Here is a 15,982-nt window from a genome sequence, read left to right on the forward strand (position 1 = left end):
CATTTAGGTCTTTAATCCATTTTGAGTTTATTTTTGTATATAGCATGAGGGCATGTTCTAATCTCATTGTTTTACATGTAGCTGTCCAGTTTTCCCAGCTTATTGAAGAGACTGTCTCCTCTCCATTGTATATTCTTGCCTCCTTTGTCGTAGATTAATTGACCATGGGTGCGTGGGTTTATTTCTGGGCTCTTTATTCTGATCCGTTGATCTATGTGTCCATTTTTGTGCCAGTGCCATGCTGTTTTGATTACTGTAGTTTTGTAGTATATTTTGAAGTCTGGGAGGGTGGTACCTTCAGCTTTGTTCTTTTTTTTCCAAGGTTGCTTTGGCAATTTGGGGTATTTTGTGGTTCCATATGAATTTTAGGATTATTTGTTCTAGTTCTGTGAAAAATGTCATGGGTATTTTGATAGGGAGTGCATTAAATCTGTAGATTGCTTTGCATCTTTGTTTCTTAAGGCAAAAGAAATTAAAGCAAAAATAAACAAATAGTCTAATTAAACTTAAAAGCTTTTGCACAGCTAAGAAAGACATCCGCAAAACAAAGAGACACCTACTGAATGGGATAAAATATTTGCAAATGATATGACCGACGGGGGTTAATATCTCCAAAAGATGTAAACAGCTCATACAACTCAATATCAAAAAAAAAAAAAAAGAAAACAACCCTATCAAATGGGTAGAAGACCTGAATAGACATTTTTCCAAAGAAGACATACAGATGGCCAACAGGCAGGTGAAAAGATGCTCAACATCACTAATTATTAGAGAAATGCAAATCAAAACTACACTGAGGTATCACTTCACACCAGTCAGAATGGCCATCATCAAAAAGTCTACAAATATCAAATGCTGGAGAGGATGTGGAGAAAAAGAACACTTGTACACTACTGGTGGGAATGCAGTTGGTGTAGCCACTATGGAAAACAGTATGGAGGTTCCTCAAAAAACTGAAAATAGAACTACAATATGATCCAGCAATTCCACTCCTGGGTATATATCCAGAAAACACAAGAACACTAATTCGAAAAGATACATGCACCCCAATGTTCAAAGCAGCACTACTTACAACAGCCAAGCTATGGAAGCACCCTAAGTGTCCATCAACAGATAAATGGATAAAGAACATGTGGTGTATATATATATATATATATACATATATATATATATACAATGGGATATTACTCGGCCATAAAGAAGAATGAAATACTGCCATTTGTAGCAATGTGAATGGACTGAGAGAATATTATGCTTAGTGAAATAAGTCAAAGAAAGATAAATACTGTATGTTATCACTTATATGTAGAATCTAAAAAATAATACAAATGAATGTATATAACAAAACAGAGACAGACTCACAGATATAGAAAACAAACTAGTGGTTACCAGAGGGGAGAGGGAAGGGGGGAAGGGCAAGGTAGGGATATGAGATTAAGAGATACATACCCCTATGTATAAAACAGAAGAACAACAAGGATATCTTATATAGCACAGGGAATTATAGCCATTATCTTGTAATAACTTTTAATGGAATATAATCTGTAAAAATACTGAATCACTACACTGTACACCTGAAACTAATACAATACTGCAAATTAACTATACTTAAATTAAAAATTTTAAAAATAAAATATTTCATTAAAGCAGCAGTTTAAAAATGCTAGGTAGCACACCCAATTTACTTTTATGTAACAATAAATAATTAGTGAAAAGCTATTATTATTTAAATATGCTGGTAAAATTAGGGCAGTAGGTTTAAAAAATTGATGTTGCAGGATTCAAGTCCAATTTCTACTTGACATTATTGTCTTCAGAAAATTATATAGAAATGTCCCAAATTGTCTGCTTATTCCCTTACCAGAGAGAATAGAGGCAGTTTCCCCAAACTTGAGAAAGCAGTAGTTGCTTTCATTATAAACATCAGAATGAGTTTTATATTAAATAAATTCAGAAACTGATTTTCTTCAGCAGGTGAATTCTGATTTCTCTTTCAAACAAAGTTACACCCTTAATGCTTTAAAAGTTCTCCCATAATCACAGAATTTTTGGTAAAAATATTACAACTCTATAAATTTTCTTTCCAATTACTTTCAGAATTTAAGAAAAATTGATCATAATATCTAAGAGCAATGACAAATACCATTTTGTTAAAACTCTCTGAATCTCTGCTTGGGCAGATTTCTATGCCATGTGATTTTCTGTGAAATTAACGGGCTATTCTCTATTCCACTGAAATGAATATGGAGTATCAACGTAATTATAAAGCTATATTGGCACAAAAATACTTTATTTTCATTTCATAAGATTTCAGAGGTCTTTATTCAGTGTGCAGTTTAACAAGCTAAAAGTAACCACCATAGATATGGCTTAATTGCTTTGTTGGCTTAGCTCTGAAACGTAAAATGAGAATACTCAGCAATTGCAGTTTAAGAAAATCTTGACAGTTAATATTCATATCTCTCAATTATTCCCAGAATTTGATAAAGTTATTGAATGAAAACTTTTACTGAATTTCTCTTCTATTACTTCCTTCTGTGTTTTTGAGTTTGGAGGCAAATCTTATTTCATGCTGGAAATGGTTCTTCCTGAAAATGGTGGCCCGATAATCACCGTATAATTCTCTTTACTTGTTAATCTTACACTAAAAAAAATCACTTTCCACAAAATCTTGGTCAACCCATATAAGGTTTGAGATTAAAATTTGTTTAAAGACTACTAAAAATAAGCATAAATTAACTTATTTTCATCATCAATATTTAAGGCCACACATGTGCCTAGTAATGTGCTAGGAGGCCCTGGGGGTAAAGCGATGAAGAGATAAAGCCCCTGCCTTCACAAACATGAAACAGCCTGTAAACAATTATATAAAGTGTTTTAAAGACTATAATAGAGGTCTGCAGAAGATGCTGTGAGGGGAAGGGTCTGCCTGTGAAAGGTTTCTCCAAGGAGTCATTTTTAATAATCACATTGATAGTTTGAATAAAATATTACTGCCAAAACAATACAAGAATGTTTGCTGACTTTTATTCCTAAAAAAAGGTATGTGCTTCCTTTTATATTATTAATTTCAAGTTCTTCCTTTTACATTATCTATTTTCTTAGCACACTTGTTTTTAGCTATATTAATGATAAACTAAAGGTAAATGCTCAAATAGGTCTAAGACTTTCCAGCTTCTCTTTTTTAACAGCCCAGTTGAGTGAAAGTAATATGAAACAAATAGAATATTTACAATTTGGGATATATTGCTAAATATGATTGGGAACCCTTGTTACCAAGCATTGTTTGTGCTTTATGTATTACTATCAATCAAGAAAATAGAAATATTTTAGTGACCTATTGCATATTGTCTTTTCTAGATGAAAACTTCTCAATTCCTCATAATAAAAGGGGAGTTCTTGGAATGGTCAACAAAGGCCGTCACAGCAATGGGTCACAATTCTACATCACACTACAAGCAGCTCCCTATCTAGACAGAAAATATGTGGCTTTTGGGTATGTGCATTGTAAGTTCGTCTATATAATATTCATATATGTAAAAATGTGGTTCAAAAAGATGTGGGTAAGTATTGTACATAGTCTACGGGTAACTAAAAATAGAATTTAAAAGCAAAGGTAATACAAATACTGTAGACAAACATGTTCAGAAATAAGTATTTCATAAGAAGCTTGCTATCTATAATAAACACGGAAACCATTTAGGCACAGCCATTATAATGTCCTGTGCATTCATCCATCCATCTATCATCCATCCTTCTATGGATCTTCAGCCTCAAGGATATTGTCAATTCTTAGTAACTATTAACACCATAGTTCTTAATAATCTAGATATATTTAGATGCAGAAGTGAGGTGAAGCCATTTATGTAATTGTCCATGAACATTGTGAAGAGAGAGATAAAATCGTCCAAGCTACAAGTAACTTTTTATTTTACTGAGCAATTTAAAATATGGAAATATCTCAGGTAATAATTACTAGAATATTATTAGCAAGATGCTTATAGGCATGTGGACCGAATATGGATGGTGACTATACTTTTCATCACTCCCGTGTTTCATATCTCTGTTTGATTACTGAAATGAATATAAATTGAAGCTTACTTTGTCTTTCCTGAAATGATGTATAAGGGTCAGAACTTTTCTGAATATTAGATTATTCCAGCTACTCCACAGGGATAATTACTGACTCTTCATCCTCAGAAAAAATTCCAGGCCAATGTTAATTTTAAGCACAATTAAAAAAAAAATTTAAGCACAATTATTCCTTCAGTGTAATGCAGGTGATATTTCCAGGTTGAAAAAGCAGAAAGTATATTTTCATCCAAAGGAGATTTCTTTAAAGAGATGATTTTAACAGCTACATAAGCTAAAATAATGCATTTTCCTCCATCTTCCCTGGTCTTAATAAACTATATTCTGATTTTGAAATGCATTCTTCAATTATTTTTTAAATCCAAATAATTCTTACAATTTCTTAGATCTTTTAAATATCTTCCTGTCATCTTGCTGGTAGTATCTTGCCCTCAACCATATGCTTAGGTGATCCTTTATATCCTTCCGAAAGGTACCTTTCTCAAACGCAAACATGACTACTCTAAAAAATTTAGTGCCTCCTTCACCACCTCCACCCACAGATGCATAGAGCCTAGAGTGCAGAGCGGCATTCCAGGTCCTCCACCCTCTGGCCCCGCATCTTTTTTCAGCCTTCACTGCTGCTGGCCTTCTGACCCATTCATTCAACCAGCATTTTATTAGGCACCTAACAAGTGCTAGTCCCGGTGCTCAGTCCTGGGGCAAGAGTGATGTGGCACAACTTCCGCCCTTCGGGGAGCCTATATAGTGTGTTGGAAAACCCAACAACTGTAAGACAGTGAGACATGAACATGCAAGCCCTGTAAAGAGTGCACTGGGAATACAGGAGAGAGGGCACTGGGAATACAGGAGAGAGGGCAAGGCAATAAGTACCCTCCAACTCCTTAGTAAAAGCCAATGCAGATCCTACAGGATGGTAGTGGAGAGGAGGAGTGCTTGGTCTCCTTTTGGTGATTGCCTTTTTCTATGTGATTCATCTTTAGGGGAATCTCTTGCACTAATTTGTTATCACCAACACACTGGCCTCAGGGAGGCGCTGCACTGCTTTTATTGCTCTAGCCTAAGTATAATCTCAATTTTTTTCCCTTAAGCCTCCAAGTTACAGCTGAGTCTGGGCTGAAATATTTAAACAAGACCTGACAGAACGCTGGGCGAGAAGCAGAAAAGTAATACCATAATAGGCAACTAGATAATCTGACAAAATATAACTAACTCCTTCAGGGATACCCTCCTTCCCTGCTGTAGAGCTGCCTCTAGTGGAAGATGCTTTCTCTTCCCTATCATCACAGAGCACCCGCAGGTTTATCTGAGCTTCCAGAAGCCCAGACATGGTTAGCAAGGTCCAGAGAGATACAGAAATTTCCTTTCCTATTTGAGACAGACCCTCCTTCCAAGCCCTAGTTTCTGGTACATGAACTTGCCTTGTCTTCAGATGGATGACACTGGGAATGCCCTTTAGGGGAGATTGCATCAACCCACAGTCTTGTTGATGGCCCTGCCCTGTGGTTTCACAGGGAAAGAATATCAAAATATAAGCCTGTAAGATCTCCATTCACACATACATAGGTCAAAGGGGTATACGTTGGGGATAGTGCTGGGGAGGAATTAATTAATTATAAGGGACCCCTAAAGTGGGGAGGAGTCATGGGAAGCTTCATGAGAAGGTGAAATGAGTACTGAAAGTCATGTAGAAGTTAGCCAGATAGAGAAGGCTGGAAATCAAAGTGAGTAAAATAAATTTTAGAAAGAGTGAAGAACCTCCGTAGAGAGACCCTAAGGAGTATCCTATCTACCAGTCATTTAGTTTGGCTAGAGCTTAGAGCCCAGGGGGAAATGGAGAGAGTAGAGGCTGGAGAAGATGAGACAGCCAAGTCCCGGCTCTCAAAGGGCTGTGGGTGCCATGCTGCTGAGCACAGACCCCCACCTGAAGGGGCTGGGAAGCCATGGGAGAATTTTAAATTGGGAGCAACATGACCAGGTTCTTGTTCTGAAAAAAATCTCTTTTTAGCAGAAGTGAGGAATTAATTGGCAAAGGATGAAAATGAAGGTAGAAAGGCCAGTTAAGAAACGATGGTAACCACCTAGAGGAGTGGGATAGGGAGGGTGGGAGGGAGATGCAAGAGGGGGTATGGGGATATATGTATACTATAGCTGATTCACTTTGTTATACAGCAGAAACTAACACACCATTGTAAAGCAATTATACTCCAATAAAGATGTTAAAAAAAAAAAAAAAAGAAGCAATGGTAATAGTAGGCCATAAATGAAGTCCTAGTCTAAGGCACTGGCAGTACAGATGAGCAGGGGATAAATGGAAGAATTCAAAAGATATTTGGAAATTAGATTCAACAAGACTTTATGGCTATTTAGATGTTGGTGGTGAGGTTATGGAAAGGTATAGAGCAATGGTATCTAACAGAACTTTCTCAGTGATGGAAATGTACTATGATCTGTGCTGCCCAATATGACAGCCACTAGCCACATAAGCCACTTAGCACTTGAAATGTGGCAAGTGCAACTGAGGAACTAAATTTAATTAATTTAATTTAATTTAAGTAGCCACCTGTGGCTATTGGCTACCATATTGGGCAGTGAAGATCTGGAGGAACTCCTAGGATTTTGGAACTGGTTGGATGGCTGGTGCCATTCACCACAGTAGAGAATACAAGAAGGAGAATATGGGAGAGAAGATCATGAATTCAAGACGGACAAGTTATGTTTCAAGTGAAGATACCTGTATGACAGGCAGGTGGCAACTCCTGAATACCAGGAGTAGGTATTCAAGCTGGGCAAGGGCTAGAGATGTAGATTTGGAAGCTTTGAACATGGCAGCTGAGCGGCAGCTGAGCTTCAGCCAGACCAGAGTACCATCCCTCCCAGAACAGCCTCTGGGCCTTTGCTTGTCTTGTTACGTTCTGCCTTCCTTCAGTCTGCCAAAATCCCGTTCAAGGCTTAGGTCAGAAATACCCCCCTAACTACCAAAATCAAACTGCCTCTTTGTCCTCTTTGGCACACTGTGAACAACTTGAAATAGGAACTGAGTCTCACTTACTTTGTGCCCTAACACCTGTCACAGTGGAAAGGTGCACACAGTAGGTGCCCATTCAGTATTTGTGAAACCAATGTGGAGAATAGGCTTCACAGCCTCTTTGGACAGAGGTGAATCTGTCCATTTACTCCCTGCTCTTCATCCTCAGAATGTATCTTGTGTCCTGCTCTGTGTCATGTTTTCTAATTGGGATGGCAAAAATAGAGCCCCCCAGAAAAGAAATGACTAGAGATGGTCAGTGTCAGCACTGACACTGTCCCCATAAAGGATCATGAAATGGAAATTGCACCTTCCCCTTAACCACTGCTTCAACCCAAACACTGGCAGAGGGCACAGTCCTATGTTTAGAGCTATCTCTCTGGCCTCTGCTGCCTTTTTTTAGTTGAGAGAACCATGAGAAGTCTAGTTCCACTCGGGGAGTTCTGGCTTGTGGCCAGCGAACATGTACAGAGACCTGAACTAGCATGGCTCTGGGCTGTCTTTTATTCATGTATTCAGTGGATGGCAATGAGGTGCCCACTCTGTGCCAGGCACTGAGCACTAAGCAAAAGCATGATCTCTGCCCTCAGGGGAGAATCAGAAATTAATCCAAGAAGCATAGAAATAAATGTCAAATTTATCCCTGATCACTCCTATAAGGGAGAGGGGGAACTTGACATAAGCGGGGCGGGGAGGGGGGCGGTGTCTGGGAAACATCCCCCAAGGTAGTGATGGCTAAGATCTGAAGGAAGGCCAGGAGATGACCAGGCCAGGGGACAGAGGGAGGCAAGAGCAAAGGAGACAGCTGTGGCAGGAAGGGCACATGGGGCGGTGGCTGAAGTGCTGAGAGCCAGTCTGGCTGGAGCCGACAGAGCAAGGGAGCATGCTGCAAGGCACCCTCGAGGGGAGTGGGGAGGCCGGCCATGGGAGAGACCTTTGGTCTTTATCATAAGGATGATGGGAAATTATTGAAGTGTTTTAAGTGGGGGAGGTGAGACCACATTAGCATTTTTAAAAGATCGCTCTGATGGCAGTGAGGATAACAGACTGGAAGGGTCCCGGAGCAGGTGTGGAGGAGCATGGCAAAGTGGACATATCTAGAGCTATTTAAGATATTTATGACTGACGTTAATTTAATTTGTAGGAAACAGCCTTAGCTAAGCTAGATAGGACTCAATTTAGGAATGTAAGCTAAATGTGAAAATTTATGACTGACTGGATTTTCCATTTTTTTCTCCTATATAGGCAATTGATTGAAGGAACAGATGTTCTTCATCAACTAGAATTGGTTCCAACAGAGAATGAAAGACCAATACAACAATGTGTAATTATTGACAGTGGAGAGCTTTATGCCTAACCTTCCTATCAGTATTTTCTGACAATTTATTATTGTACATCTGATCAGCTGTTTCTAGATTTAATTAAACAGTGCTTGTTAAAATTTGATTTGAAAGCTGTGGCAGACGCTGTAGGTTAGCTCTCCCAACACCCAATCCCTCCCCATTTTCCTTTCTTGCCTAAAGCAAAATACACAATTTTCCAGCCTCCTTTGCAGCTAGGAGTAGCCATGGGATACTGTTCTGGCCAGTGAGACAGCAGCAGAATGCCAGTGGTCCTGCCCCTTCCCCTCTATCCAGTCTTGAATGCAGAGAGGCTGGAGCCATGAAGGAAAGGCCAAGAGAACAACAGAGGTGTCAGCCCCAATTCTTGAGCTGCGGGACCAATACCAGCAACTCCCTATGTCTAGATTTCTTGCTATCTGAGACAAATAGATCCCTGTTTCTTGGTCGATTATTGTTACTTGTAGCCAAAACCATTCTTAATGTAGCAGCAGTACCTAATGGCCTTTGAATCCTAAAACATTTGTACCTATAACAGAATTATGTTGGTGTCTGTAATTATATTTCTGCCATAAGAAAATTGGTAAATAACCAAATAGAAGAGAGGCAACAGAAAAAAATTCATTGTAATATTTCGTTGTTTATACATAACATTCAGAAAAGGATATACACTTTAGAAGGTTTTATGAATAGAATGCTTGTCTCTGAGCCATACCAACTCTATGAAAACCAAGGGCTTCGGTTAGAGTCCCTGTGGTGGTGGACTCCTGAGATGTTCCCGGGATCCAGCGTTATCAGCTGCTCCTTAAGCTGAGATTCTCAAACCCATGTCACCTAGGGAAGTTTTTCAACAAAGACTACTGGACCCTGTCCTTGACCTGCAGAGTCTCTAGATGTGGGACAGGGATTCTGCGCATTCGCTTAGCTCTCTCCCCAGAGGTTCTTAGTTAAGCCTCCTGGGCACTGGTCACTTGGGAATCACTGCAAGACATACGCAACATGTTTCAGCCCCCTTTTTGCAGTCAGTGAGGTGCTTGCCTCTGTTAGTGGTGACCGCGCTCAGCTGCCGCCACCACTGCTGTTGAACTGCTGCTCTGCCCAGACCCACTGCACTTTTCTTGCCCTTAAGTGAAGGTTTGTCTTCCAAGCACAATCTCTCTTTGAGCTGATCTTAAGGAGACAGCCCCCTAATTGACTTGGGGCTTGCCAAAGGGAGGCAAAGGATTTTTAAAACTTTTTAATTTTGAAATGATTATAGATTCACAAGTAATTGCAAAAATAGAACAGAGCAGTCCTGTGTACAGATCACCGTTTCCCCAGGGGTCCTATCTTACATTATAGTATAACATCAAAACCAGGCAATTGACAATGGCAGAGTTGTCATCTTATCCTGTATATTGTAGATCTGTGTGACTGGCACCACAATAAAGACACAGAACTTTTTCAGCACCACAAAAACCTCCCTCGGGCTAGCCCTTTACAGTTAACCTACTCTCTTGCTCCCCACCATCCCCAACTCCTGCCATCGGGCATCTATATATACATCTATCTTCCTCCCTTCCTTCCTTTCTTTCTCTCTCCTTCGCGCTCTCTTTCTCTCTCTCTGCCCTCTCCCTTTCTCTCTTTTCCTGTCTCTCTCTCTCTCCCTCCCTCCCTCCCTTCCTCTCTTTCTCTTTCTAATAACAGCTTCATTGCTATTGCCATATGGTTCTATCCTAAGATCTGAGGTGGATGGGGAGGAAGCGTTCTGCCTGTGTCACGTTCTCAAGTGACCCAGGGGCAGCAGCGTGTTAAGCACGTGTGTTCTAGAGCCAGGCAGCCTGAGTTTGAATCCTGGCTCTGCCCTTCCCTTGCTGCACGAACTCAGGTAAGAACTTCACTGTGCCTCTATTGCCTCATCTCAAAACAGTAGTACCTACCACACAGAGCTGCTGTGAGGGTTCAGGGGATCAGGAATTCGTAGACAGGATCTAGAATATGCCCAATTATGCTGTAAGTGTTCGATACACGTATGATTAATAAAATCCTGGTATATGACCTTCAGGGTGTTGTCTAGGAACTTGTATTTTTAAAACACTCCTCAATGACTGATTCACAGCCAGATTTGGGAAACACTGAAGAGGAGGTATCTCCTCTTCTTCTACTCTTAGGAGTTTTGGCCAACCTGAGAATTCAAGCTGTTTGTATGAAGCCTCCAGATCCACTCCCTGGGCCTTTGGAGGGGTTCCTCCAGTCACACTGGTGACACCTCAAACAAAGGGGCGCTGGGCTTGCCGCAGAGGCTCTCAGCAACTCCTGAAGCACGGGATGAAAGAAACTGACACATTGCAAAGGTCCTGGTTAAAACATTACAGGCATTAGTCATGTAATAACAAGCAGCAGAGCAATTCTTACTGGCAATGAACCTGTGTATTAGGGCATTAAGCATTTATCTGATATTGTGAAAGAACTGGGATATTTGCATGGGTTTAAGAAACTGATGCCAGCTCCCCTTATTTTTCAGTTTGGCTGCAATATAAAGGTAGAACTCTGCTAACCGCCTAAAGGATGGCAAGCAAGTTCATGGTCACTTTGTTTGCTCTCACTTCCCACTTTTAGGCTGTGTAGAAACTTTAGTCACAGATCTGTATATGCAGTGGTTCTTACTGCCATCATTTAAAGGTACATGCACTGATACTTCTGTCTTAGAATATATTGTCTTAGAATGATTTATGTTTAACTATATCGTTTGGAGAAACTGATTGTTACAAAGGACTCAGAAGCTTATCCCAATTAACTCCAAATATAAGACTTTGATTTAACCAAAATGAAAGATTCTGATTTGATTAAACAGAAGGAATTCTAAATTCTTCCAAGTCTACAAATATGAGAATAAAGGCATTCTGATGCTTTGTACAAAATGTTAGTTATGTGACCTAGCCCTAAATGCTGATATGGCAAAGTCAAGTACATATGCTCTGTCTTACACCAAGCCATGTGAATAAGCAGAGTGTGGTATCTTTTCATTTTTTTTATTTTGGGAGATTTGAGATAAATATTTTAAATTCTATCTAAAGAATATGTTTTCCCCAACTCCAAACAATGCCAGCTATTTGTTAATGAATGAATAGGCTGGCAACCTCAGGATTCCATACTATTTACATTTGATACATATTTAAAATCAGGTGTGTTTGTTTTAGTCCCAGCTAGCTAGCAAAATGGTGCCCAAATCACTTAACCTTGCATTTTCTTCATTTGTAAAAGAACAAATAGGAGTAAAGAAGTTGTTAGCTCCCTTCAGGCTCTAAAACTTCAGTGGTTCCCTGAGTAAATTTATAAAATCAATAACAATACTATTATCTACTTTTGGGCTTCAATTTCACTAGTAAAATCAGGGTACATCTATCTCATAGTGGTTTGAGGATTGAGGTAATTTGTGAAGACACCACTAATGATCCTTGACACATAGCAGAAATTTGATAAAAATTATCTTCCCATCTGGAATGTCAACCCACAAAAAACAGAGAAACTGCCACTGACAGAAAGAACATCATCATCATTTTAAGGAACAGCAAGTCCCTGTTATGCTCAGTGTTAGCTATTCTCACTAACATACTAATTTCCAATTGACTGAATTAATTCAAAGGTATATCCTCAAAATTAATCTCTACCAACCTAGTGATACTCTTTCCCTCATGGAAACTCATTTTTTAAACTACTATATTGCTTATACCATCCACTACCCTTCCCAAAATGGAATCGCAACTTAAGCTTGCAAATCTAGTAGGTCCATATCTCCAATAAATTTTATACATCATACAAAATGTAACAAACTCAGTAGTAACACATAAAACACAAATTACAAAGTTTGACACTTGATAGGGGGCTTTGAAAACGTGGTGAATCATAGGTTCTTCTACTTCAGTGAGCATCAGAAATGCTTGAGCCTATTAAAACACAGATTCCTGGGCCTCACACCAGTTTCCGGTTCAGTGGATCTGGAGTGGGTTGGAGAATTTGCATTTTTAACATGTACCAGGTGATGCTGATCTGCTGGCCTGGAGACCACACGTTAAGAACCACTGGGATATATGAAAGTCATAGATACATGAGAGACTTGTGGCATACAGGTGTCCAGAACAAAGATAAAAGTTATTAAACACTAAAGTGTGACAAAAGAAAAGAATGAGAAAAAATGATGAGACAAGAAACTTTTATTTCATCAAAGCAGCAGGGAGGTATGCAAACACTGACCAATCAGAAGGGACAGCAACTAGAGGCCTGGTGCAGGGTCCTAGAGCTCTTGGCTGGGCTGGAAGTGAGCCCTCCGCTTCTAGAGAGGCAACAGGGCAGTCTGGGGTTTCAGAAGAGTGACTGGGACCCTTGGGCTGCTCAGGCAGTGCTCCTTACCATTCAGTACAGAATCAGTTGAACATTTTAATAAGCAGAATATCCATCAGGGTGTGTTCCGGCTGAAAAGCAGCACTACAAGACAGGATTGGGAGGAGCACAAAGGATGCCTGGGCACAGGGGGAAGTAGTAGGTAATGCTGGATATCAGAAAGCTGCCTGGGTGTAGCTTACTTTGAACTTGGGGGTTGTTCCTAAGGGATGAGTTATTAACAAGTCTTCCTTCAGTTTCCTAAAGGACTAAGAGATACAATGGGAAAAGCCCTAGCCTGCCCAGGATTTAAAGCAGTATAGAAATAAAAATAAATGTCTCAAGTGCCAGCCTAAAGGGAACCTAGGCTGGGCTCCAAGACTCCTGCATATCCAGTAGTTTTGTGTTGCTTGTACCATAACCTTACATATCCTTGTAAAACAAGCAAAAACCCAAATAAAGAAACAAAAACTTCACAACATGTCTTGCTTGATGCAATTTTGTAGAGGATTCACCACTAAGAATTGCAGCCACTTAGGAGAATAGAATAGTTCTCCACAGGTTATAGTGTAAAGCAGTCTTCTCAGACTTTAATAGGTGCACATATGGATCTCGTTAAAATGCAGATTGTGATTCAGGAGGTCTGAGGTGAGGCCTGACCTGCATTTCTAACAAGTTTTCAAGTGGTATGAATGGTATTGGTTCATGAACCACGCTTTGAGAAGCAAGGGTAAAGCAGTAGTTTGCAACCTAAGCTGCAGACAAGAAACACCTGGGGAGTTTTTACAACTCCTGACGCCCAGACTTTATTACAGATGAATTAAATCAGTACCCAGGCATCAGTATTTTTCAAAACGTCTGGGTGGTTCCTATTTTCAGCCAAGGTTGAGAACACCTGCTTTAAAGTATAATGCTCCCCTATGAAACCCTGGAACAATTATCAAGGAAATACCATAGTCAAAGTGGAGAGCACCTAGTATTTTATCACCAACCCTAATCACAATGTGAACAGTAAGAATATGAATATACAGTTTTAGCTCACTGTTAATATTTCACTTATTACAATCCTCTAATTTTGTTGAAAGTTATTTAAATATTACACAAGGTTTAATACATGTTAAAACTGTATTATACGCATGTAAATCAGTGAAGTTAGAACACTACCTCACACCATACACAAAAATAAAATCAAAATGGCTTAACTTAAATATGACATGACACCATAAAACTCCTAGAAGAGAACATAGGCAAAACATTTTCTGACATAAATCGTAGCAACGTTTTCTTAGGTCAGTCTCCCAAGACAAAATAAATAAAGACAAAAGTAAGCAAACGGGACCTAATCAAATGTATAAGCTTTTGCACAGCAAAGGAAGCCATAAACAAAACGAAAAAACAACCTGCGGACTGGGAGAAAATATTTGCAAAGGATGCAACCGACAAGGGCTTAATTTCCAAAATATATAAACAGCTCATGGAACGCAGTAACAAAAAAAACAAACAACTGTATCAAAAAATGGGCAGAAGATCTAAACAAGACATCTCTCCAAAAAAGACATACAGATGGCCAACAGGCACATGAAAAGATGCTGAATATGGCTAATTATTAGAGAAATGCAAATCAAAACTACAATGAGGGACTTCCCTGGTGGCGCAGTGGTTAAGACTCTGTCCTCCAAATGCAGGGGGCCGGGGTTCAATCCCTGGTCAGGGAACTAGATCCCACATGCATGCCACAAGTAAGAGTATGCATGCCACAACTAAGGAGCCCGCGAGCCACCACTAAGACGCGGCGCAACCAAATGAATAAATAAATATTAAAAAAAAAAAAGCTGACTCGTGCCTTCATTTGGTCTGGTGTCAGATGGTTATGTGCTAAATAAATACCGTGTGAGAAGTATCCTGAGAAAAGAAATACCTTTCTTTGTTTGAAGGCTGATAATGAGACCTCACTTACTTGGCTGTACTCTCACGCTTCTGGCCGTAGGTTGGATCAGTCAAAAACCGAGTTTCTTGTTTACATCCAAGCAAATCTCCAACTAGTGTAGTTCATGGAACAAATATTCATAGTCCTGAGGGTACAGAAGGATCCCACTGATTCGATTTTAGGGTTAGGAAAGCCTTCAAGTTTAGGTAAAAAATGATAAAGCGCTTATGCAGTCTTCTTTTTTGGGGTTTCCATAGAAAAGCAGATCTCAAAAGCAACTGATGTTGTTATTTTATTAGACTAAATGCACGTAATTAAAATTAGATGATAAATACAAATAGCTGAAAACAGCGTTAAATACAGCTTTTATAACCTAAGTTTTACCATTTGATACAAGCATGGCTGCACTTGTGAATATTTTTGAGTTGGGCATCAGATGGCGCTCACCCTTACTAAAAGCCCGAGCAGTGACAGAATATTAACAGGCATTTCGAAATCCGGCCCTGACGCCAAGCAATTGTAACTTTCGGTCAAGTCACTTTTCTAAGTTTCGGTTTCTTCATCTGTAAAGTAGGGGTGGGAACAGACCAGATGGATTTCCAACCCATAGCGTCTTTGTTTGATTCTTCGACTACAGCGGTGGCACAGACTGGCTGCTGCTACCGCTAACTGAAATCGTCACGAAATTCAGATAAGTCAGAGTGGGAAGGCGTGACAGAGGTAGACAGTGTGCGTTCCCGGCTGGAAGGCAGGAAACCGCTTTCGGTGTTTCAGCCGCTCACATTACGTGGGCGGCGGAGCAGAAACTCCTTAACCGCGTGGTGCCTCCATTTCCCTGGGGTGTCCCAGCACAAGGTTACAGAATTCCAGGAAAATCGACTTTGAAGGAAAAAAGCGCGGGTCCTACGAAGGATACTTATGCAAGCACGTTGGGAACGCGGGAGGACAGTACAAACTTAATTCTTTCTCAACAAAACGCCTGAAAGCAACTTCCGCCCAGCGAATCTCAGGTCTGGGAGATGCTGCCCCGGAGGTCACGTGGGACCAAGCCGGTCATTCGCGAGGACGCAGTCGCCACATCATGTAGGTTGTTCCATCCAAGCCGGGGGGGAGCCTTCTCTATTGCAGGAACGAGAAAAGCCTAGCCATGCCCTGTGTGGCAACCTGAGGGCAAATAAAAGAGGTTCCTGTGTCTAGGCAGTTTCTTCGCTTGGCCAGTACAGTCGCTTGGGGGAA

The 15,982-nt window shown here is 40.1% G+C and overlaps 1 protein-coding gene across 3 annotated transcripts in view; it reads left to right on the forward strand.

Annotated features, from left to right (window-relative positions):
• PPIL6 (peptidylprolyl isomerase like 6) overlaps positions 1 to 8,958 on the forward strand; it is a 35,856-nt gene extending 26,898 nt beyond the window's left edge. For 2 of the 3 annotated variants that reach the window (XM_061207090.1, XM_061207092.1), the window contains 2 exons: positions 3,361 to 3,496; positions 8,366 to 8,958. In XM_061207090.1, coding sequence (XP_061063073.1) covers positions 3,361 to 3,496; positions 8,366 to 8,477 — 248 coding nt within the window. In that variant the 3' untranslated portion in view covers positions 8,478 to 8,958. Of the gene's footprint in view, positions 1 to 3,360; positions 3,508 to 8,365 lie in introns of all 3 variants that reach the window. The other variant, XM_061207091.1, reaches the window with a different exon arrangement.
• Positions 8,959 to 15,982: the final 7,024 nt, after the last annotated feature.

The sequence above is a fragment of the Eubalaena glacialis genome, chromosome 12 (assembly GCF_028564815.1).
Source record: "Eubalaena glacialis isolate mEubGla1 chromosome 12, mEubGla1.1.hap2.+ XY, whole genome shotgun sequence".
NCBI classification, from domain to species: Eukaryota; Metazoa; Chordata; class Mammalia; order Artiodactyla; family Balaenidae; genus Eubalaena; species Eubalaena glacialis.